A 24,331-nucleotide genomic window follows, 5' to 3' on the forward strand; every position below is an offset into this window, starting at 1 on the left:
TTTCACAAAAAAAAAAAAAAAACCAAACACACAAAAAAAAAAAACAAGTGGGACTGTTTCCTCCCTACAGAATGGCCAGTAGAAGGAGAATTGTGGTGGGTGAATGGAAAAACAAAGTCAGCCCACTTGACCACGACCAATGCTCACGTCATTAGGGGTAAGAAGACCTAACCCAGTGGCAGGAACAAGATGCAGTAATAATGTCAGTGAGTATTTTGGAAAGTAAAATGGTGGGATGAGTGTAATGACAGAGCTACAAGGATTACTTCTGATAATTGCTTTGTAACCTGTGACAAAAGGAATGTGTTAATCAGTGGTGTAATGTGTAAGTTGCCTGAGATCTCAAGGACTGGATGATCTTAGAAAGTTTCCTATAGTCCTGTGTTCCTTATAGGATTACCTAGCCTGCTTCGTTCAATGAATGAAATAGTTTTAAGGTTGCTTTACTGCCCAGACAACTTAGACAATTAATGTCCTCTCTCTTTGTATTTTACTTCTTGTTTTTTCTTTTTATAACCCATGCAGAATCCAATGATTTTTCAAGCAGAGATTAAATCTCTGCCATAAACTCAGGGCAGGAGATGTAGGCTTACCTTCACTCCCCCATTTCTCTCCCTCTGCTTTCTTCCATCCATGTATTTCCAACAGTTAGCAATGCTTTCATTTATTTTTATTGCTCTTATTCCTTTTAGAGGAGAGAAACATTAACCTTGGGGGTGTGATCCAGACTTGCTTGGATGGTGTGTGGCGGTGGGAGCCTTTGCACTCCCTCGTTTTGTGCTCCAGCACATTTCTTGCTAAGTGGACGAATGCAAGGCAGAGCCACTGAAGCTAAGGCAGATTCTCCAAACCTGGTGTCAGACCTCTGCTACACCCTCAACAGACTTTGCAGTGCCAGCTGCCAAAGGAACTTAGCTCCGACACAGTTCAGGCCAGGGCAGTTAGCTATTTAAAGAGGTGGGTTTATTTATATACTTTTTACCCTCCTTTCCTCCTCTCGAGCTTCCCCCCTGTTTTTTAAGACGGGAAATTACCAGTAGCCCTGAGCACGTAAAATTTGACAGCGGTTTAACAGATAATTTGTATTGGGCCCTTTGTCTTCGCTGTTACTTTTATTCTTCAATAAATTCCTTCAACCATTAAACAATACTACTCCCACAACAACTTTGGCAGAGATCAAAAGAGTGTGGCAGATTTGCTCCAAGTTCCTACTGCTACCCTCCAGGTACCGAAGAGCTAGACAGACAAAGGATGTTCTTTCCTTTGCTCTCTTCCAAAGGGTTTTGTCCTGGGTTTAAGAAGTAAGGTGAATTTTGGGGTGTGGGGCTTGGGAAGATGATTAGTTTCGATCCAATATTTCACCCATTGTGCTTTTGCTGAAATTCTGATGACAGCCATTGAAAGCAGTGCCATACCTTACTGAAAAGACATGGTAGTGTTAGGAAAGCCAGAATAAACATGAATTAAATTACTGTCGGCTGTCAGAAGATCTCTGGTGTCATGAGCAGTAAGCATGTATTTATTTTAAGCATGTATCTGAACTTCTCACAGCTTTGTGTCCAATATGAAACTGACCACACACCTCACCTCAGCAGTGCACTGTTTCTCAAAGAATTCAGAAATCCTCAAAAAGGTATCTGTTTCAGGGAATGTTTGGGATGATTGGAGTCCCAGAGCTGAAACCTGCTGCAGGCAGTAGTTTAGACATTAAAATCTTATCCTTGCAATAGACCGCAAGGATCTGGCTTACACATGCTTTAGGTTGTGCTGGGTTCTACCCAAATTCAAAACCAAAACCAACATCAACAAAAATCAGAGCAGGCAAATAAAAAAAAAAACAAAAACAAACAAACAAACAAACAAAAACAACAACAAAAAAAAACACCAGAGAGATTTCATCCAAGTACTGACTTCAACCTTTGGAAGGAGGTAAACTCTCAGGAGGCTTCGAAGGAATGGAGGACACTCAGATGAGGCAAAGAAGCCCCCAGGGGAAGCTGCCTATTTCATTTCTGGAGCATGGACTGTGTGTGGCTATTTTTGATTTTGAACCAAGTTCCTCTGCCCCCTGTCACAAATCCTGCGCCCAGTGCTGGTGCAGTGAGAGCAGTGATCCAACCATCCCCTAACAGCCATTACTTTGTAATACAGAACAGCACTCAGGCAAGGGATGAGGTTACTGTCAGAGGGGTCATGATTAATAATGATTAATCTGATCCCTGCCAACATGAACTGGATCCACCATTCACTAAATAATTACTTTGCAGCATGGATACCATTTCTAGAGGAGACACGCATTTGTCATATTAAAACCAAAAACAAACAAACAGAAAGACAAAGAGGACCCAAGTTTTCAGTAACACTTGAACTTGCACAAGCCACCAGAAAAGTTAAGAAAAAAAGAAAAAAAAATAAAGTATAAGAGCAGTTAAGCATTGATGAGCTGCCTACTGGCTGGGAGAAGCAGGGAAAAATAAATAAAACTAAACACCACAAAGGCAAAGCTGCATGTGTTGAGAATATGGAGCTCTTTGCTACTTCTGGTTCTCAGCCTTGTTTATACCCTTAATACACATGCTATTTGTCATCCCACACAGTTTTCCCCTGTTCTTAAATGACGTTTTGATTTCCTTAGAAAGTACAGAAGTGACACAGCCGAAATCATTCCCCAGGAACCATTTTTCCTGCTTTATGTTAATATACTATTTAGTACAAGGAAAGCCTAACCCAGGATTGCCATTCTTATGCAACAACGCACCTCGAATAATAAGCAACAGTATAATAATTTATGGGGAGGCATAAATTACTGGGAAACTAATAACCACTCTGAAGAGCATATATGAACCTTACAATTACAGTAGGATGTCTGTGGTGCACAGACTTGGTTCTGGGCCTTGGAGCACAGATGAATTTCACTCCCACAAAGCACACAAACAACTGGAAGTGGTGCCAATGGCAGCCAAGGACACGAGGGTTTTGCTGCCAAGAGGTAGCCTTATTTTGGGACTTCCCTCAGTCATCCCACTCCACCGACCCAACGCTTCATCAAAACCATCCACGGCACAGAAGGAAGACACAGGACAGGAATTGACTGCTTTAGTGTGCTCAGCTGTATTCCCTTGGAGGCTACCAAAGGTTTTGTGGGATTTATATTACACTGCTTAGCCTTTCATCTCAGCTTGTACGGTTTCATTTGGACTGGGAGGCCATGCAACACAGACCACTGGTCCCTCTCCTGCTCTGGTGAAAATCCAACTTGAGAGCTGAGTTCCTTGTGACTGTTAGGAAATCCCAGCCTCACGTGAGCCTGTTTGGGCTTCTGCCCTCCACAATGACAGGGCTGGAATTTACTCACTGGTGACTTGCACCCTGGAAGCCACTAGACAGATAGGTGCTTTTCAATGTCAGGCCCAGGGACACAGACCACAGGTCAAGGAGTTTATGGTGTCTTCCCTTCCAGAGCCACATTGGAGAAATAGCAGTAAATGAAATGCTACTGCATTCATTTACTGCAAGAAAGAAAAGAAAAGAAAAGAAAAGAAAAGAAAAGAAAAGAAAAGAAAAGAAAAGAAAAGAAAAGAAAAGAAAAGAAAAGAAAAGAAAAGAAAAGAAAAGAAAAGAAAAGAAAAGAAAAGAAAAGAAAAGAAAAGAAAAGAAAAGAAAAGAAAAGAAAAGAAAAGAAAAGAAAAGAAAAGAAAAGAAAAGAAAAGAAAAGAAAAGAAAAGAAAAGAGAAAGAAAGAAAGAAAGAATAGACCCCAACAACAATTATGAAGGTAAATCTTCAAAATCTGAGACTGGGGGCAGGGAGGGAAAGGCCTCAGCAAATAAAACTAAATCTAGCGCAGTGTTTTTTCCCTTCACAAAGTGAAACAATCTGTTCCTAAAATAAGGCTTCCTTGGTTTTCTGGCAATTAGTGTCCTGAAGGATTAGCCTACAATTGTCAGCAAGTGTTTGCCTTTCCCAGCCAATGTCACCACAGAAGTCTGTGTTTACCTACAAGGCCCAGGGGATAATTTATAAGCTGCGCTGAGGTCCTGCATTCGCAGAGTAATGTTCCATGCTGCCACCCACCCTCCTGTATGAACTTTCTCCCCATCCAGCTCCTATCCCCTGAAGTCCTGGCATCCAGAGGCAGGACAGATGCACTTTGCAGCCTCTGCATCAGGTACTTGCCCAGTAGTTTATGCTGATGTAGCAAAAAAAAAAAAAGTTATTGAGGTGGACAGCACATCACTAAGCATCTGAAGTTAGATTTCAGAAATTAACCAAATGCAAAGAGTAATTCATTACTGCCCCACAAAACACTTAAGAGGCTGAGATTTTTTCTCCCTTCAAAAGCTACTGCGTACTCTATAATTAAATTATTGTGATCAATGAGATTCAGGTCCAATGCTTAGAGTTTGTTAGAGATGGTGTTTTGTAAACCTCTCCTGCAATCGAGATGTTCCCTTCTCATTTTTAATCTCTACTGCAAGAGGTTTGACCCTGATCTAGCCCTGTTGTAAATCAAGAGCAATTCAGCCAGCATACATCAAAATACAAAAGAGTAAAATTGGTGAAAGTGTTTCATTTCTAAATTAATTTTCTCCTTATGTGTTAGAACTTCAACATGAGAATATTAACCTTGTATTTGTGAGAGTGGGAAGCTATGCTTTAAAGAAAACTCATATGAATCCTTGTCTCGATGGTGAACTGATACTACGCCATATGACAATGAATTCATTATTTAAAAATACTGATAAAAACAAAACAAAACAAAACAAAACAAAAAACACAACTTAGTCTTCCAAAGCATTTATAAGTGTGACCAGCATTTCTCACAACACAGCCCACCACAGGGTACACAGATCTATTCTCAGATCTTCTTAGGTATTAACAAAACAAGGCTCAGTACACCACTATTAATTAGGGTTGAAGAACATGCATGTTGAAAATGAAACTTTTTCCCTCATGACAACTAAGCCTTTTTCCTGTTGAGAAATTATGGGGAGCTCCTGGAGCTTTGTGGACACCGAATCTGTTTCAGGTCTATACCTGATCACAGTTGTTCACAAGCTGCACCAGGGACCCCACTGCCAGTTACCTGATATTTGAGATCAGCTGCTTCCCTATACCACACTGAATATTGGATGACATGATGTTTATAAAATGCTTCTGCTCAAACCACAAATTGTTTCATCTTCAGAACGAATGATCTCTGAATTCAAACCTCTCTTTAGTTACAAAGTCAGAAGGCTATAGCCACAAAATATTTTGACAGGGACAAAACTCAACTGGACTGAAGAAGTGCAAAGCAGTGGGAAGAGCCCGCTGGCTGGCTGGCATTCAGAGTGCAGCCCACCTTGCTTCCAGTGGCTGGACCCTGCAAGTTGTCCCACTGACGTCAATTTGACCAATTTGAGAATAAGGGGCAATTCACGCTGAGTAATGAATATTGAAAACCTGCAATATTGAAACCTGTCCATCAGTTGTGCTTGTGAACAAGCTTTTAAGTGTCTATCATGAGTAACCTCAATAAGGAATGTTCTTTTGATGGTGTCACTTTGGAACAAAAGCTTGCAACAAATGGCATGTTTTTCTAGCGTGTTCCCTGTAACAATCACACATCCAGGCAGCTACAGTTTGAGACCAAAGGTTGCATGCATTTAGCCAGCCAGAAAGTGCAATAGTCTTTAAGAAACACATTGCCTGGAGTGGATTATTATAAAGATACAGAATTCATAAATAAACAAACCAGATGGGAATAAGTCAGGCTAGGGCATTCATAGCTCCTAGTGCAATGAATCCCTGATCTTGCTCAGTTTTTTTTTGTTGTTTGTTTGTTTTTTGTTTTTTCTACAAATAGCAAATCCAAAAACATTAATGTTGTATCATCAACCATACCAGAGACACCATTTGAGTCCAAAACACCAATACGCAATAGCACAGTTTAAATCAATCAAATATTAACATTTATTTTATTTCTCCACTAGTTAAAGTACAGACTGACTGACCTGATCCGAGTCTTTCACTTGAGTATTTTTCCCTTTTCTGCAACCACAGCTCATGAGCAGTTTTGCATCGCCGATGACTTTTCCCTATAAGAGAGAAGGCAAGAAAAACTTCATCACAGTCTGAATAACCAAAGACCAAGATGTTTTATGATGAGAAGCATGGGAAGAAAGGGCATTAGGAAAACCTGAGGACTCATCCTGCATTGTTGGGAGATGCCCTTCCGTGAGGCAGTAGCTCCCAAGCTGCTAAGGAGACTTCCCCAATCACTACATCAAGGAAGTTGCACAAGGGCAGAAGGAAACTAAGGTGTGTAGAAGAACACATTGAGAATATACACAAACCAGGCTGAAAAAGAACAGGTTATTTTAGCCCAGTATTATGTATGTGTTATCATAAACATACATGAACAGGAACAAATCGATGATGTTCAGGGAGCGCAATTACCAGGCTGTAATGTCTTGAGGCAAAGCACATATACCAGCATTTATGTCCCGCAGATAGTGCTAATTTGCTTCTAGTGTAGCTAGATTTGGCAAAATGCAGGCATACAGGTATGATTTATCCACATTTGGACAACCAGTCCGTATAACTACCAGTAAATCATTACTGTGAATTCAACAGCCCACCCTCCTACAACACTTCTGACTGCTCACGCATACACAGCATCCATACTGTGCTTTGTCCTGTGGAGATCTCCAGAGAAACAGAGTTCCCGCAGCTTCCCTTTGTCTACAGCCAGCAGTTTGGGAAATAAAGTGAGTCCATCCAGCTCCTTTTCACTGCCAACCCATGAGGCTGGCTGAGCATGGTCTGAGCAGTGGGGTCCTCATGATACCCTGGTTGTTTTCTAGGGATCTTTTGGATCACTTCAGATCTTCACCAAAGGCATTTTGGGGCTTATCAGGAACTGATAAACCTTGATAAAACTCCACAGCAGAAAGGGGCTGGGATTCTAGGTTTGGATACGATGTTGCTGGAGCTCAAACAATAGCACAGCCAATTGAGTCCCCAGTAAACCCATCATATTTACACTCTTTCTGATAGACATGCCCAAGACATCAATTCTTTTTTTCCCCAACTTTTGCTGTCTGCAGCTGAAAAATAAACACTCTCAGTATCTGCTGGGCGTCTGAGGGAGAGTCGCAAGATTTCATCAGGATGAATTTATATGGAAAAGATGACCACAACATTAAAGCAGTTAATGAGTTTAGCCAAGTGGAAGCGCTCTGCCCTAAATGATGGGCACAAAGGGCAAGGGCACAATTAGAAGGAATTGCAGCCATTGCTCAATGTCAGGGTACAGCAGAGAGCTGACCCTCAATGTCAGGAATTACAAACAGGCAGATAAACTTCAGGACACCCTGGGAGGGCCAGGTGTGGTGGGGTCTCTCACTTGCTGACCCCAGCATCCCATAAGCCCCAGAAAGACCAGATAATATGCAAAAGTTATCTTTCCTCCTCTTCTCAAAAAATACACTGAAAAATACAACAAGCAAAAGGCTGTGTCTATACCTTCAGTGATTCAATACTAAGCACCTTAAATTCTAAAAGTGTTCCCAAGAAAGAAACAATTAAACGAAAACTTAAAGCAATTGTATTATTACATTAGAAATGGGAAGCCAAGGTACAGGCAGAGACTTTTTTGTCTAAGCAAAGGATACTTTTTAGACACACACAGTATCTGAGACAAGTTAGAGACTTGTTAGAGACAACAGGACTGAAAGGAGACCCATACTTTTCCTAAAAGGTGGCTGATAGATGGGCAGGAAACCTTAGGGTGCCTACAGCAGCAACACATACCTGTGTTTAAGTACCAGATCCATACATCACTAGCTGTTGGTCACCTTGTCCCAGTACCCACTGCAAAGTCACTACACAGGAAAAGATTCTCTAGCCCTTTTTATAACCCAACCCAAAGAAAAAGTCTCATTTGTAGACCTTTCTCTGGCTTCTGGGATACACTCTCAACCAGCCCAATTTCATGGCAAACCAATGTTCTTATATAAGGCTGGAGCTATTACCAGCTTTATTTAACAGAGAGAAATCACAAGATGCTGATCACAATCACTTAGGCAATCAAGACCTTAGGGAAATATTAACCCAAAACTTGATAGCATGCTTGGATTTTATTTTTCCTGACAGTACAAGGGGCTTTTCCTGTCCCTAAAAAAGCAAACAAAAACATCATACTGTCTGAATAACCACACCTCCTTCCCTGTCTGCAGATGCACCTCTCTTAATGGGCATCGCCTGAGTTAGCTACTACCTTCACCTTTTTAGGGAAGCCTTTGATGAACAGATGCTTAATTTGGGGATAGGTGCCTAACATTAGGCAGCTAAGTTGAAAGGCAACAAAAAAAAAAGCATATGGACAACATTTGCAGCCAGTCGCAACTCCGTTTAAGAGCAGATGGAGGCCTTGTCATTCAGGGGTTTCCTTGCATACACCCGGCAGTTCAGTGGGGATAGGGAAAGGGGCTTCTGTTTGGATGCTTCTGTCTGGAACCAGATTAGAAGAAAGCATGCTTTCCGCAGCACACGCCTTGTGTTACATTAAACATGCATATGCAACTTCAGCTTTTATTCAGCGATCTGAAACAGAGCCCTCCAGGGTGCTAAGGGTCAGTGAGCTTTTGTTTGTTTATTTGTGTGTTATTTTACAGTTTCTAGTGCCCAAAGAGTTTGTCAAGAAATTAAAACACCTCGCTGGGACTATCCTGCTGCGGTCGTTGCCTCCTAATATATCCCTCCCTGCTTCATCCAGCAGCACAGCCCCATGCTTCTGATGCTCACAGGGGAGGGAGAAGAGCTTCATCTCACCAGGTGCTACAGACATTCGCTCTTAATTTATGGAGCATCATTTCCACGTTCCATGGCCTTTTAATAACAGGACTGGGGAGGAGCACAATGATCTTGAAAGTTCACAGATGTATTGCCACTCAGCGTTCCTCTGCTGCTTGCTCTTGGTGGGATGTGTGGAAACAGGTAGACACAATAACTGCTAGAGGAGGAGCTCATTTTGGCTTCTGGTGGCTCCCAATTTTTATCAGACATCTCATTCTGAAGGCAAGGAGATTTGAGCACAGAAGAGGAGAGCATGTAGGTCCGATTATCCCACCTCTTATAGCCCTGCCATGGGGAGGTCCCTCTGGCTTCACCTTCCTTTCTTGCACCACTCCAGCAGTTAGACAAAGTTTGCAGGGGAAAAAAAGGGGAAATAATAATAATAATATGGTTAATTTTCTCAGTTTCACAGGTGACAGGAACTGGTCTCTCACCAGCTTTAACAACCTGTGGTCGAGACACACCAAAGTGCATCTCCCAGATTTGAAAGGAGGGCCGGTCACATCTCGCTTCACACCAGTGGCCCGGCAGCACACGTGGCTCCCAGCACTGCCAGTCCCGTTTAAAGGAGGCAGACGTGACGCACAGGAATTCGGCAGGGCTCTGCAGAGCTGCCAGGCTCTGTGCTAGGGGAGAGCTGGCTGGGATTCATGGGAGGATCACGAAGCCTCATTAAAGAAAAATAAAAGGAAAGGAGGAGCAAAATTTTGTCACTGAAAGCATTTAACTTCCCGTTGGCATTCAGCTGTCCCCAGACAATGAGATTGGTTTCACTTGGTGGCAAGCACCCAGCTCACGTGCTCCAAGCCCCATGACATGAGTGCTCAAAGCTGTCCCCTCTGAGAGGTGTCAAAATCATCCAAAGAGGGTTTTACACATCCCAGGGTTCAATGAGCTCTATTAGGGTCATTCTCCCCACTCTCTCAAGTCTGAGGCCAAAGGGGTGAGCCCAGATCAGCAGCATCGTGCCACTTGCCTTGCAGCCACCAGCAAGCCTGCCTGGGCATTACAACTATCGGGGCTCTACTTTCTTGGTTCACATCAGATTTTGATGTATTTGAGCAAAGGCCATTGAAAATACTGGCAGCAGCCTCACCCCCAAGGCACTGGCGCAGCCCTTCTCTTGCACCTCCAAAGACCTCTGAGCAACAAAGCTGTGAATCCTGCCAGAGTGGGATTGTGCCAGCAGCTGCCGAGGTCCAGCTTGCACAGAATCGCCTTTAAATGCCCGCAGCTCTGCTCCTGCCTCAGCAGTGAGGGCCAGGAACATGCAGCCATACCTCATGCTGCCCTGGAATTATATGGGGTAAGGGCTCCTCCATCTCTCTGGCTTTGCAATGCCCTCAGAACATCCCACAGATGAAAATAGGATGTACAGCAAATGTCACTCAGACTTGGGCCCTGGAAACCTGTGGAAGGACAAAGCATCCAACATGGACTTTCTTTTAGTCTTCCTGTTGCAGCAGCCTTGCTTTTCACAGAGAACCATCTTTCTGAGCACTCTTGGCAGAGCTGACCTCAGCAGCACTTCAGAGACTTGTGCTACAAGCATGGCTCTCCAGCAAGATACTGTGAGAACCAAAGTTGTGTTTTTGCAGTAGAGAACTAATTTTCTGTATTCCAAGGTAGTTGTATAGTCATAATAAGGAGAAATGCTAGGTAGGTAAGTGGACGGTAGAAGGCCTCACTGTTCCAAAACAAGGTAGAAACTTGAGAAAAACAGGATGAGCAGTGTGAGAACAGTAAAACAAGGATCACAAGTTCTCAAAACATAAGAAAGGAGAAATTAAAGGGTTACAAAAAAGAAAAATTGTACATATATGGTATAGCAGAGCGTCGAGTAGCTTGCCAACCTGTAGTACTCGGCCAATGAGGAAACAGGGGAGGTGATCAGGCATCGGGTAATAGGGAATAAAAGGTTATGATTTGTTTACTAAAATGTGCTCCTAATTGACAGGATGCCCACCATTGCAATCGCGAATAAAGTAGCTTCACAGAAGGTTCTGTCTGAGGAAAATTATTTGAGATTTTTCTCACAATTTGGGGGCTTGTCTGGGAACTTGTCACCTGCCAAAGATTTCTTGCCACCACAGACAGGAAGGTGCACCCCGCTGGTTTTGGTGGTCCCATCAGGGGTGGTGGGTTGTCTCGGTATGGCCGGCAAAGGACCGAGACTGATAATTTGAAGACAGGCTCTGTGAAGCTCTGGGGAGAAGGGAGGCCAGCACAAACATATGCAGGCACAGCCCACATATAGTCCAGCCCAGATCGGGAACAGGCACTGGGATTACTGCTGATAACCTGGACCAGGAAGCCATGCACGGACCGAGGGAAGGGAAACTTTACCGTACCTTGCCTCGGGTTGGGTTCAGGGAGACCCTGGTGTGAATGAGTCTGAGTGTGAATGAGACGCACTTTTAGTGCGGAGTGAGTGTGGAGTCCTAATCCGTGAGGCTCGGCGGTCTTGTGAGGGGATGAACAAAGTCCCTTCGACTGGAGAGGGACGAAGCGAAAGAGAAAGGGGAAGAGTGAAAGAGAGGCTCAAGAGTTTGGGCCCTTATGTGTACGGTACCCCGAGCACAGTGAAGTGACGTGCTCAGCAGTACATCCCACCTCTGTCCTAATCTTAGGTGAAGGTGTGTGGATGGTAAAGTCCACAGCAGCATGTCGGGAAGAGCTGGAGATTAAGGGTCCAAGAGTCAGCAGTGTGGGGTTCGGGACCCCGGGATTGTGCCTAAAGATAGCCCTTTGGAGAGAATGCTAAGGATGTGGCAAAACAACCCTAAAACTAGGGAAGAAGAGCTAAATACATGTATATATTTATATATGTATATATATTTTTTTTTACAAAAAGGTTAAATATTGTGTAATTGTCTGCTGTCCCTGGAGAAGTTGTGCAGGGGAGTGCGGACCAGCAGGAGCAGAGGCTGGGGGGTCCTGGTGGGGCCTGGGGCCATGCAGGGCCGACGAAGGGCCAGTGCCACTCCCCCCTTACTGGCAGAGAGGCTGGGAGTTTTAAGAAGGAAATTGAAGTCTTTAATTGAGGGCCTAGCAGAACAGTCAAATCCGTTTCTATGGCCTAATTTGTATTCCTGGGGGGGGTTAAATGTCAGTCTTGAGTATGTTATTCCCTGGAGAAGAATGTTTAGGAGAGGAATGATTTGCCAGGCAGCTATGCAAGAATGGGAAAGAACTAGCAGCCCTCCCCAGACCAAGAGGAATTCTGATAGAGCAGAAATATCCACTTACCCGACTGAAACAATAACAACCCACAACACAGAAATCATAGGAGAGACTTGGGGTCAGAATTAGAAAGTAGTCGGGGATGAATCCTGAGGACCCGGTAGCCCAAGGGCTCTTGAAAGTTCATTTTGTGATTAAAGCCTGGCCAGATATACAGGAAAAGCTCCAGAAGGTGGGAGGATGGAGTGACCAGTGCGGGTTGCATGAAGGTGTATGCCAGGAGGGGAGACGAGAAGGGAAAGCAGAGAGGGAAACAAATGGTATTCACAGCGTACTGGGTAATGAGGCAGAGGGGTAGACAGAGGGACTTTTGGAAGGAGTCGGGCCCTGGATGGAAAGGAGAAGAAGAGAGACGGAGGAATAGCAGACAAGCAAAGCCACCTGTGCTGCCGCCTAAATCCTAACAGGGACAGGCTTTGAAAAGATGTTTAAGTGTGGCCAGGCTGCCTACTTCAAATAGGAGTATCCAGAGTAGGAGAAGGAGGAGAGATTGCTGTTATCAATTCAGAATAAGGGAGTGAGGGCTTCTCAGAAAGCTAGTTCCCTGCTAATGGAAAAAGTGTACCTCAGGGGTTCCTCAAGTGTACCTCGATAGGGATCACTCTACAATTATCATTCCAGGCAAAACAGACTTAGCATAGGAAAATTCATAAAATGTATTACATATTGCTAACGGGCTGCAGTGGTGAGAAACAGAGAAACAAGCTGGGGACACCTTCCCCCATCCACTCTCTTCCATCTCTTCTCTGCCCTGAGTGGCACGGGGCTGGGGGGAGCCATGAGCGGGGGCTGCACTCAGTCTGTGGAGCTTCATTTCCACTGCTCCTTCATGGTCACTCTCCCCTCTGCTCTGTTGTGGGGTGCCGACCTTCCTGGGCTGGTCCTGGATAGACTGCAGCATGGAGATCTGCTCTGCTGTGGTACACCATGGGCTGTGGGGGTCTGCTTTCCCCACCAGGGGCCTCTCTGTGGGCCATGGGGGAGCTTCGGCTCCAGCACCTGGAGCACCTCTGCGCTGCACTCCCCCTCCTCTGCACTGACCTTGGTGTCTGCTGGGAGGTTTCTCCCTCCTCACTCTCCCAGCTGCTGTTGTGCAGCCCTTTTTTTTTCCTTTTCTTGGGTGTGCTCTCATAGAGATTTAAACTGCATTGCTCACGGCTTGGCTCTGGGCCCTTTTGGAGCCAGCTGAAACTGGCCCTTATCTAACATGGGGATGCTGCTGGATTCTTCTCACAGGGGCTACCACTGCAGCCTCCTCAAACAACCAGAACCTTGCCATGTGAACCCAATACACCAAGGCAGCTAGGTCATTCCTGGCCTGTAAAGTATCAGGGATTAAATTAACTAATGAAACCCTAGATGTGATGGGGGTAGAAGGGACTGGGATAACAGTGCCACTTCTTTGGGGACACCAAGCTGAGGCTAGGGATAGAATGGTCACTGGGCAATTATTGTATGCACCCGAGGCAGAGACTAACTTGTTGGGAAAGGATTTGAGAATGAAACTGGGCATTCAAATAATAAATTTTTAGGCTGGAATAATGGTGTTACTAATGAGGTGCTCTCAGACCCTGAGAGCAAAGATACATTCACCTCTGACTGGAAAGACCCTCAAATGGGGCGGAAGCAGCAATACAGGTGGACACTTTTACCTCAGGGGTTTACAGGGCCACCAATTTATTTGGGCAAGTTCTAGAACAAATTTTGGAGTAATACCAACCTCCAAAGGAGGTGTTACTGTTACAGCATGTGGATGATCTTTTATTGTTAGGACAGAAGAAAACAGTTGACAAGGAAGCCACTAACAAGCTATTCGACTTTCTGGAAAAATATGGCTTGAAAGTATTGGAAAATAAATTATAATACGTAGAAGGAGAAGTCAAGTATTTAGGGCTTCTGGTGTCTGTGGGGGAACAAAGAATAAATCCAGAGAGGATTCAGGGAAGTGTTGAGCTACCCCTACCCAAAACTGAAAAGTATCAAAAGTTTTAAGAGGAGATTGGGAGCTGATGCGAACATCTGATGTGACGGATGCGGGATGGACTGTTCCAAGTGCTCCTGACTACCAAGACGGCAGTAAGAACAGCTGAGAAAGGGTGAACTCATAGCTGGGTAAAACCATCAGTTAACCCTGACACCAGAGAGACTGCATTAACAAAGAATTTAAAGGTTAAAACTGTTAAAACTATCTATTGTAAACCTTTATCTTCTCCTTAGAAGAATTCTTACTGAATTAATGAGTAAAAGGAATTGAATTACACAGAATAGGAGTGTTTCTAGGGAACACTCTGGAAGTGGGAGAAAAAGAAAGGAGGATATTTAATCCCTAGCAGAAGAACCCTTATTAATTTGTGATTTCTATTGTTTTTCTTAATTGTTATTTCTTAATCATTATAGGGGTGTATATATACATAGAAATGATGTATTTTAAGTTTATCTTAGTCATACCTATTCTCAATGGATTAGTGATAGGATGGAGGGAAAAGTCAGCATTTCCAATTAATCCAGAATTTCTCTTGAGTTCTATCTCAAAATAATTGTTGGATTTGCACCCAGATGCCTAGAAAGACTGAAGAGGCCTTGTCCCTGATTGCTATTTCCAGCAGCAACTGTGTCTGGATTCTCTAGATTTCTAAAAATGACAGATCGTACTCAGTCCCGGGAAGGAATAGATTTTGAAGTTGAGTTCCCTACACATAATCCTGGCTACAATATACTGTGTTATCAAAGGTGCCTTTTAAACAACAATGGTAGAAACTCAGGGGGCAGTAGCACTGACCCTGGGTGTGGAAATATCCATGAAATAGGGAATAATCCATACTGTACTGAATATGATAGCCATGGGAATGCTAATATACATAATGCACACCAGATACAACACGAGAATCCTGTAACTGGATGGCCTGTCCCAAATGGCAAGGAGTGGTACTGGCTATGTGGCAATAAAGCCAGGAAGGTGTTGCCCCGAGGATGGAAGGGAGCTTGCACCCTGGAGGCAATAATTCCAAATGTAACTATTACTGAAGACCCACAAAGCCAAAGCCCCCTTGAGACCACACACAGAATTAAGCGGACTCCAGATAATCCTCCAGTGAATTTCTCTAGCATTTTACAGCATTTTGCAAGGTGGTTTTTACCTTGGTTAGGGGTGAGTGAATTAGAAAACGCTATTGTAAATATATGGAAGAACTAGAATATAATTTTGATAAGTTTGCAAAAATAGTACTCTAGAATCAAATAATATTAGATTTATTAATAACCTCATAAGGAGGAACGTGCACTGTAATTAATACTAGCTGCTGTATATATGTAGGTCAAACGGGATGAATTTGACTGATCTAAAAATAATTGGAGAAAAAAGAAAAAAAGAAAAAAACAAGATCCTACATAGATTAGCTCAAGATGACACTTCCTGGGGATTTAGAAACTTTTGGGAGAAATTAATTTTGTAGTTACTTGAATAGAATTGTCTCAAACAACCATCTGTTGGTATTGTAACAATAATGACCTTATATATCTGTCATCCCCTGTGATATCTGAAGAAGAATATTGCACCTTAATGTTGGAAAAACTCAAGAGCGTGGTATGCGAAGAGATGCAAAAAAACAACACACAATAGGAGTAAGAAAATAAGAGGGGGTAAGGGGGGAATTGTGGAAAAAAAAAAAAAAGAGTTGTGTTTTTGCAGTAGAGAACTAATTTTCTGTATTCCAAGGTAGTTGTGTAGTCATAATGAGGAGAAATGCTAGGTAGGTAAGTGGACGGTAGAAGGCCTCACTGTTCCAAAACAAGGTAGAAGCTTGAGGAAAACAGGATGAGCAGTGTGAGAACAGTAAAACAAGGATCACAAGTTCTCAAAACATAAGAAAGGAGAAATTAAAGGGTTACAAAAAATAAATTGTACGTATATGGTATAGAGGAGCCTCGAGAAGCTTATGAACCTGTAGTACCTGATCACGTCCCATTTCCTCATTGGAAACAGGGGAGGTGATCAGGCGTTGGGTAATAGGGAATAAAAGGTTATGATTTGTTTACTAAAATGCGTTCCTAACTGCCAGGACGCCCACCATTGCAATCGCGAATAAAGTAGCTTCACAGAAGGTCCTGTCTGAACAAAATTATTTGAGATTTTTCTCACTATACCCACATGCTTTTTTGTGCATGCTTAGGGATGACAATTATGTAAGGGAGGTGATGACATCCTTCCCCATCCACCCAAAATATCCCAGCATTTCCAGCCCAGGAGAGAGCCTTTGTGGCCACCTTTGCTGTCACTTGGCACAAGGCAGGGCACGCAATGCATCCTGCAGCGGTGCTGCTGAGCTCCGTGGCTACTTTTCAATTGATATCACTGCTGTTTTGCACTACTTTTGCCTACTAAGTAACAAGGCCTGGGGGACATGGTGATTTTATTTTTTCCAGAGCCAAAGTTCACTCCTTCACCAAGAAGAAAATGCAAATAGCCCAGTGGTGGACCTTTAAGGAAAAAAAAAAAAAAAGAAGGGGAGGGTGCATGCATAAGTGACATTCAAAAGAACAACATATTAAGCATTTAAGGTTTTTACACTGTTCTACAAGTGTGACGAAAAGTCTTGAGGAAACCATGCCCAAGAGCCCACAGAGGAACGCAGTAGAGTGGGAGAGCAAAATTGGAGAATGGAGGAAAATGGGAACTGAATCCAAGGTGGAGGCAAGCAGCAGTACAACAGACAGCTGGTGTTTGGGTGGTGGTAAATCACCCTGAAATGAGCCTCTTCCCTCAGCTCAATGAGGCCTAAACAACAAAGGAAGGCACAGCTTGCAGCCGGACAGCCTGCTAGCCAACCACAGACACACATGACAGCTTCATTCAGGAGCCTGGAGTCAATACAAAAGCTTCGAAATCAATCCGACATCCTGCGACCTCAAACAATGCACCAAATCTTCTCAGAATTGGAGCCCCAAATGAGGGGGAGCAGCATTCAAGGGAGATCAAACCGCAGGGCTGGCATTGAAAGGAACTAAAAAGGAGAAGAATGTTCCCAGTTTATTAATGGTGGGGTCTGGCCGGCTGCATCCCAGCCGCCATAGGTTACGTTCATTAAAGGGCAGCGCTTTGCACGCATTATGCAGAGAGCCCAGCCACTATGTGTGCCTGTGTGCACGAGCGTGCCCCTCACTTTCGAGAGATCAGGATGTGCCTTTCTGCTTAGCACTGTTGTCTTCATCAGAAATTCCTCCTGTGTGAACCACAAATGTGGGTTTTTCCCACTTGAGCAACTGTATGGGTACAGACGCGCGCACGCCCTCGCACAGACGCACGCTCGCTCTCAGCCTTGAGCCTGAAAAGCATAAAAGAACACAGGCAGGCTCTTTCCAAGGAAGAAAAAAAAAAAAAAAAAAGAAAAAAAAAGCCTAGCTTTTCCCATCTAAGCAATCGCCCTTCCCTCCTGGCCATGCTTTTGGCTCTCACAATCTACTACAAAAGTCTGAAGAATTACACGATGGTTGCCACTGCAGACAGAGTTGATTGCTCCATAAACACTTGCACACACCTATGAGACTTAAAGATATGGTCCCACACCACAGCAAAGACCCAAATAACAGAAATAGGAAAAAGAAGGGCTTCAGTCCCATAGGCTGCCTCCTCCGGATGCCATTAGCCCCTCTGGGGTAATTTCACCTGCAGCATCTGTCTTACAGCACCACATACAACTGGCACCCTTCCCCCATGCATGTGGCACCACCAACAAAAAGGCCAAGCAAATCCTTTTTATCAGCTTCCCTTTGAAGGCAGGTGGAGAAGTAGAATATAGACACACTGACAAAAAAAAGAAAAGGATAAATACCATTTGCAGAAAGTACTGTTTGGATTTGCCTGTCCTAATTATCTTCTTTTCAGCTGCCACATATTTGAAAGAGTCAAACCTTGCAAGTTTTCTCCTCCTCAGCTGCAGAGCCCAAGACGGAGCACTTGCATTAAGAGGTCAGACTTGAAAAACGCTCCTTTTTTTGTGCTGAAATGGGAGTAGATGAAGAGAAAGGGTTGAATTTTTCAAAGCTGTCTACAGATTTTGATGCATATTTCCCATGTGTTTTCACTAAAGATGTGTCAAAGTCCAATCAATTTTGCTTTTATAGTGTCACACTGATCTCATATTCAGAATAGATATGGCTGTAGAAGCTAGTAATCTCTATCAGATCAGGAGAAACTTAGGTGTACTGAAACTGAAAACAACAATAAATGTTCCCTAGGACCTGATTTCAACACATTTTTTCCTCAAAAGATGGAAAACTTAGTACTAAGGCTCCACAAACAAACAAACAAACAAAAACACTAGGAGAAGATGAGGTGATATTCAAACCCCTTCAAACCCCACACAGGAAGACTGGAGAGGTCCCCACCTGGTTTATCAACAGTAAAACAAAAAGCCTCTCCATTATCATTCATAGAAAGAGGGAAACTGCAGCCAGCTTGGGCAGGTGCCCAATGATGCGGTAGCTGAGAGGGAGGAAAGGATGGAGGGCTGCAGCAATTTGTATCAATGCTGAAAGAACAGAGTCTGCAGGGATCAGATGGAGAAAGATTCAAGGTTAAGTTTGATGGTGAGATAATAAGGCTAAAGTCTTTCATTCTCAAATGTGTTTTTCTTCTCTTTGAAATAGCCATTTTAGTTTCATCTATCCAGTGAGTGCAAATTTAAGTTCTTCAAATTCAGGAAAGCCAAGCTCTTATTTGGATGATTTCTTTCTTTTTGTCTTCCTTGCCTGCTTTAAACTCTGCTATTTGAATAATTTAACAATCTGTCTTAAATATTTCACTAATAAATCATAGGCTGGTGTTTCAATTCATGTTACAACTAATCAGTGGAGGAATGCCTGAGCTGGAAGTTAAAATTCTGCTCCACCGATTTGGTGATGCATAATCACTTCTCCACAGTCTCTCCAGCAAATAAAAACTTCTCTGCAGAATTAATGTCCTATAAGAAGTTCTTTGTGCAGGTGTAAAGCACAACCGTGATTCAGGGCTGTCTATTCTGCCAACAGGGCTTGATATTTCCAGACCTAATTGGTTTGTAGGGGTTTCCAACCCTGCCAATGACAAGCACGGAGCTCATGGCTGAATCCCATTCATGGGCGTGCAGAGCCAGGGTCCCACTCCACCACTAAGGATGCTGCCAGGACAGTTTTCAGAGATGGAAGCAGGCACCAAGGAATCCCAAACTTCACTGAGCATCAACAGGAATAAAGCTTTGAGTTCCCAAACACACTTGGCAACTACATCTCAATGCACTTTTGATGTAAAAATAACACACTTATAAAAAATAAGAAAAATCAACCACTCCATCTCCAAAACTCCCAATTATCAAAATGAAGCCAGTAAGCCTTGCACAAACACAAATTAGTGCAATTAAGTCTAATTTTGTCCCTAAATCACTGAGACACATTCAGGGCAAGAACCACTGTGGTGGCCCTCAGCAAAACCCAAACCTGTGTGAATAGATAGCAAGAAGTTCATAGCTGACATTTTGACTTCAAAAAGTAAAACAGGATAAAATGAACACCGAGAAAGGAGGGGAAGGGAACAGCTGTAGGATACATCACTACTAAGCTGCCTTTTATTTTTTTTGTGCGTGTCAGTTTACTTGGTTTTGTAATAAAACCCACAAAGCAATGCCTTTACCCCCAGAGAAGCCCACAGTGATGTGCCATCAATACCCACGGCAGTGTATGAGCACAATGCACCCGCAGAAGCAGAGGCACGTGCACTCCTGCAATCCTACATAAACAGATGCACAAATAAAAACCACCATGGGCAATGTGACTCCTCTCCTGCAGCTGGGAGGACTTCTCCCCATCCTACCTCCCAGCGGCAGTGAGCTTGCCTGTGGGAGTGCGGCGAGGTGGAAATTGGAGCTACTTCCTCCTCTTCATTTGAGGACAGACATCTCCATCTTTCCTCCCTGTCTGCAGCTGACAAGCTTCCTAGACAAGCTGACATGGAAACAGCTAATTTACAGCTTTGTATCAGGAATGTGGCCAGGGCTTCGGTCCTCTGCACCCCAACTCCCTCAGCTGGGCTGCTTCATCCCCAAAAGGGTCGCCCCTTCCTCCTGCCCCTCTCCTCCCACTCCTCCTCGTCTCCTGCTTTTGTAACTTATCTCCCTGCAAGCGACTTCCCAACAGGAGCTGAAATTAAACAGGCTGCCCATATGCCATGGCTCACTTGTTGTCTGTTCCCCTCATTGCCATCTGGCCTATTTGCTCAGCCAAGGGGGGGAGGGGGGTAGGAAAAAAAAAGTGTAGGGGGTGTAGTGGGGAAGAAGAAGAGGGATAAAGCCAGACACAATGAGGACGAGGAGGGAGGTGATGATGCTGTCTCTCACATCTGCTCCTTGGCCAGACTCCCAGATAGATCAGTAATGGAGAGCAGCAGAACCAGCGACAATTAACCCAAACACACTCCTGTTTATTTAACCTGTTCAGAGGGATCAGCTCATGTGCTGCTCCCCTGGCAAGGAGGCACCGCGCTCCAGCAAGGAGCTTCCCACTGAGAAACCCCAGCCAGAGAAGGAAAATGGAGGGCTTCTCTCCAGACCCAGGCTGGAGAAGAAGAAAAAAGAAAGAAAAAACTCTGCAGAATACAATGTGTTGAGTTTTTCCTTAACTTTCCAAATCACTTTTTATTTTTTTTTTCCAATAAAGCAACAGAAGCAGATAAGAAAGGATGTAGCTGGGTGTGGGGGGAGTTGCAGGTTTGCCCTGGTTTTGATCCATTCTACTTTCTAAAGCTATTGACCCTGCAAAATCAGTAGGGCAAAAAAAGAAAAAAAAAAAAAGGAAAAAAAAAAAAGATCCTGAAACACCCAGTTATTTCCACATTGCTTTCCTAAACACACACAAGTTTCAAACCTTGCAAATTGTTGAGTGCAGAGATTACTTTAGAAGGAAAAAGAAAAGATAGAAGCTCAAGAAACTGTATGGCCAATCATCAAAGATTTGTGCCAGGCTCAGGAGAAAGTCTGGGAGCAAAGCTGTGGGAATAACAGAAATTTCATGTTTTCCAAGCAGAAATGACAACCTCGAGATTAAAAAAGACAAAATTTAACTTGGAAAATAATTAAAAAAAAAAACCTGCAAAGCTATTTTCTGAAAAGGTAGTAAAAAAACTGCATTTGCAGCCCCTTTTACTGCTTATTTTTCTTAATTTGCAATGACACATTGCTTACACTTGAAAAGGCTGGTGCATGTGGTGATAAGGAATTTAATTGCATTCCAGTCCTTTTACCCAGTTGCACGTGTATTTACCTACAAGAAACAGAAGCAGAATTCAACTTGTGTTTGTCTGCAGAGTGCAAACTGCGGGTAGTAGAGAAGCATGTGTGCAAAAACATGTGCCTCTCACTGAGATAGGTATCAAAAGTCATACGCTTGGTTCATCTCAAGGCAGGCACCACTGAGCCATGAGATGATGATAATTACCATTAGAGCTCCATGAGATCATGGTAGGGAAGCCCCTCTGGGGAGAGGCAGCAGGGAGGAAGCGCAGACCTCCTCTTCCAGAGGCAGCAGGGTTTGCGTGCGGGCACAGAGAAGCCCCAGGTGCTTCCCAGAAGAAAAGGTGTCACTGCAGAAACCATTAGGGAAAGAGCCCTTCTGTTAGCAGTGTGCCTACACCTGAGTCCTCCACAAACACAGAGGAGAAGAGATGTTCCTGCCTGCTGATGGTACCTTCTGATTCACACTTATGTTTTCACATAGCAGCCTGATTCTACAGCTGAGCAAGGTAAATTCTTTCCATCTGTGATAATTCCTCTGCTTGCAACTATTGAACGAAAATAGGCTTAGGCTCCTCATCTTTCTACTTCATCCGCACAGGTATGTAAGTAACATGCACAGTGTGGCACCAGGTGCTCCAAAGCAAAGGCTTCATTGATTTTTCCAGCAATTGCATTTGTGGTTCCTACCAATACGAAATGATCCTTTCCCCATCCAAGCAGTCTACTTGCAGCTTTTAAAAAGGAAGAAATGTTTTGTGAATGCAAAATGCTTTGTGATAGTGGAAATAGAAAGCAGAAGATCACCTAAAACTGAAACACAGCAACATTTCCGCCTTTAACACTGCTGCAGCCACTCCACAGCAGGGCCTCCAGCTTTGGGAACTGATCTGTTAAAAGCAGCAGCAACAACAACAGTCAGAGAAGTCCTCTCCCACCCTGGAGCCAAATTCCACTGCAGGTTTCGGCTGACATCACCAGCTGACCAACATGCTGCTCTTGTGGTTTATGACCTCACCACGAAGCACCTCTATGGAGTCATTCCCTTTTACCTTACTGCATCCTCTACCTAATTGCTTCCACAGTGTGGCTACAACAGAAATTCTTCCTACAGCTGAACATTCATATTCCCAAGAGCTGACACCTGCCAGGTCAAGTTCCAAAGTCCTTAAATTTGATTTTACTATACAATGGGAAGATGTTTCAGTGAACAGAAAAGCACACAGAGCCAGCAATTAATCTGATTCCTTCATTAGATTTTCTTCTAAACAAAAGGGGACTTGCCAGAGATGGTCTCACATTATTCTGTAAGAATAGAATGGAAGGAAGGGAGAATGGTGTCAAGAACAATCTGTCCAATACACCATTAAATCAGAATTGGAATTCCCCAGCTAATAACAACAATGAACTGAGATAAAATCAATAATAAGACACTGATCAGAGCAGTAAGGAAAATTGGGAAGAGTTTAGGAGGAGGAGGGAATATTTCTGGTACTTTTAGTTTGCTTTAGTTAGCTTAGTGATATGGTTTGGTGGAGGATGTGTTAGTGTTAGGTCAGAGGTTAGACTAGGTGATCTTGGAGGTCTCTTCCAACCTAGATGACTCTGTGATTCTGATTTTTTTTTGTTGTTGTTGTTTTGATTTGTGATGTGGGAGTGATCAACACTGAGCTAATGGTATCCAAGCTGACTCGTGAACACTGTGCACCTCATGGAGTCTCAGCTTCCCAGAAAACCAACAGATTAATCCTGTGAAGAGATAAAGATGCTCCCTATTTTGCAGCTGCCAGTGAAAGCCCTTTCGGATGCTGCAATATGCCTGCTCCCAGGCTTGCAGCAGGTGAATTCCTTTCACATCTCTGCCCAGAGCTTTTAACAACCTAAACACCCCATTAAAAAATAAATAAATAAATAAATAAAATATATGTTTACACTTTGCATACTGAGATTCCAAAATACTTTGCACCTACATAGTGGGTTAAGTGAAGATGTTGTCTTCTCGTGACTACAATATTGGTGTGACACTTTGAAATTCTGGTTCTTTGCAGATCATACATTTTCAGGAACATCTATAATCTAGCACGCCTTTAACTATGAATCCTTGGTTTATGCCAACAAAGCCTCTGGACCCTCAAAAACTTTGCCATCCAAACATTGGAGAAATCCAGACAAAACAGATCCATCAAGATGTGGATCATTCGACCTTCAGCAGGAACTATTTATTATGGGACCACTAGGAGCAAAACTGGAGGAATTGTGTTTGCCCATTTAGGCCACACAAAGACCAAAGGATATTGTGACCTTTAAGGAGGAGCTTCCCTAGTGCTGTATCATGCCTAATCATGCTGGCAAGGGGGAGAACATACTCAGGGGCTATTGGTAGTGTGTCTGGCTGGCCAAGGAAACACAACTACACAGGCAGTATAACACATGAAAGAAGTGAGAGCAGACTGAAGGCCTGAATCCCTCTGCCCTGAGAGCCCCACTTGACAACCAGCATGCCACCAGGCACTGGGACTTGTCAGCAACACTCACCTGAGCCAGCAGATTACATTTTACTCCCCTTAGGCAGTTTGAAGGCCCTTTAGCCTCCTTCAAATCCTTTTTATCAGCTGCTCTGGCATCCAGTTTGGAAATTCAGAGAGAAAAAATAAACAAACAAACATGGTTTTGAGTTGCAGTAGGCTGCAAAACCAATGTGAGAGGTGGCCAGACAGAACCTGAGCCTCCATGCCAGCAGTGAAAGGTGAGAAAAGCCACAGGACATTTGCCTCTCCATTAACAGCCAGACCTAAAACTGCCAGAATTGGGGCAGTTAGAGACAAGTATGTGGCAAGTGTGCACAGAAGGCCAGCAGTCAGCCTAGCTTGTGGCAACAGAAACCAAGCACGGCTAAAATTCCCTGAATCCCTGGGAGGGTGGGGGGCAGCCATTAGGCTTAGGCCTGCTCCTTGGGCCTGCCTCAGGCTTCAAAGGCTTGAGTCAAACCCA

General features: G+C 43.7%; 1 protein-coding gene across 1 annotated transcript in view; it reads right to left on the minus strand.

Moving 5' to 3' along the window:
* The window catches only part of SETBP1 (SET binding protein 1), a 267,287-nt gene that overhangs the window by 204,732 nt on the left and 38,224 nt on the right, over positions 1-24,331 (minus strand). The window contains exon 3 of the mRNA XM_032205790.1: positions 5,996-6,079. Coding sequence (XP_032061681.1) covers positions 5,996-6,079 — 84 coding nt within the window. The remainder of the gene's footprint in view (positions 1-5,995; positions 6,080-24,331) is intronic.

The sequence above is a fragment of the Aythya fuligula genome, chromosome Z (assembly GCF_009819795.1).
Source record: "Aythya fuligula isolate bAytFul2 chromosome Z, bAytFul2.pri, whole genome shotgun sequence".
In the NCBI taxonomy this organism is placed as follows: Eukaryota; Metazoa; Chordata; class Aves; order Anseriformes; family Anatidae; genus Aythya; species Aythya fuligula.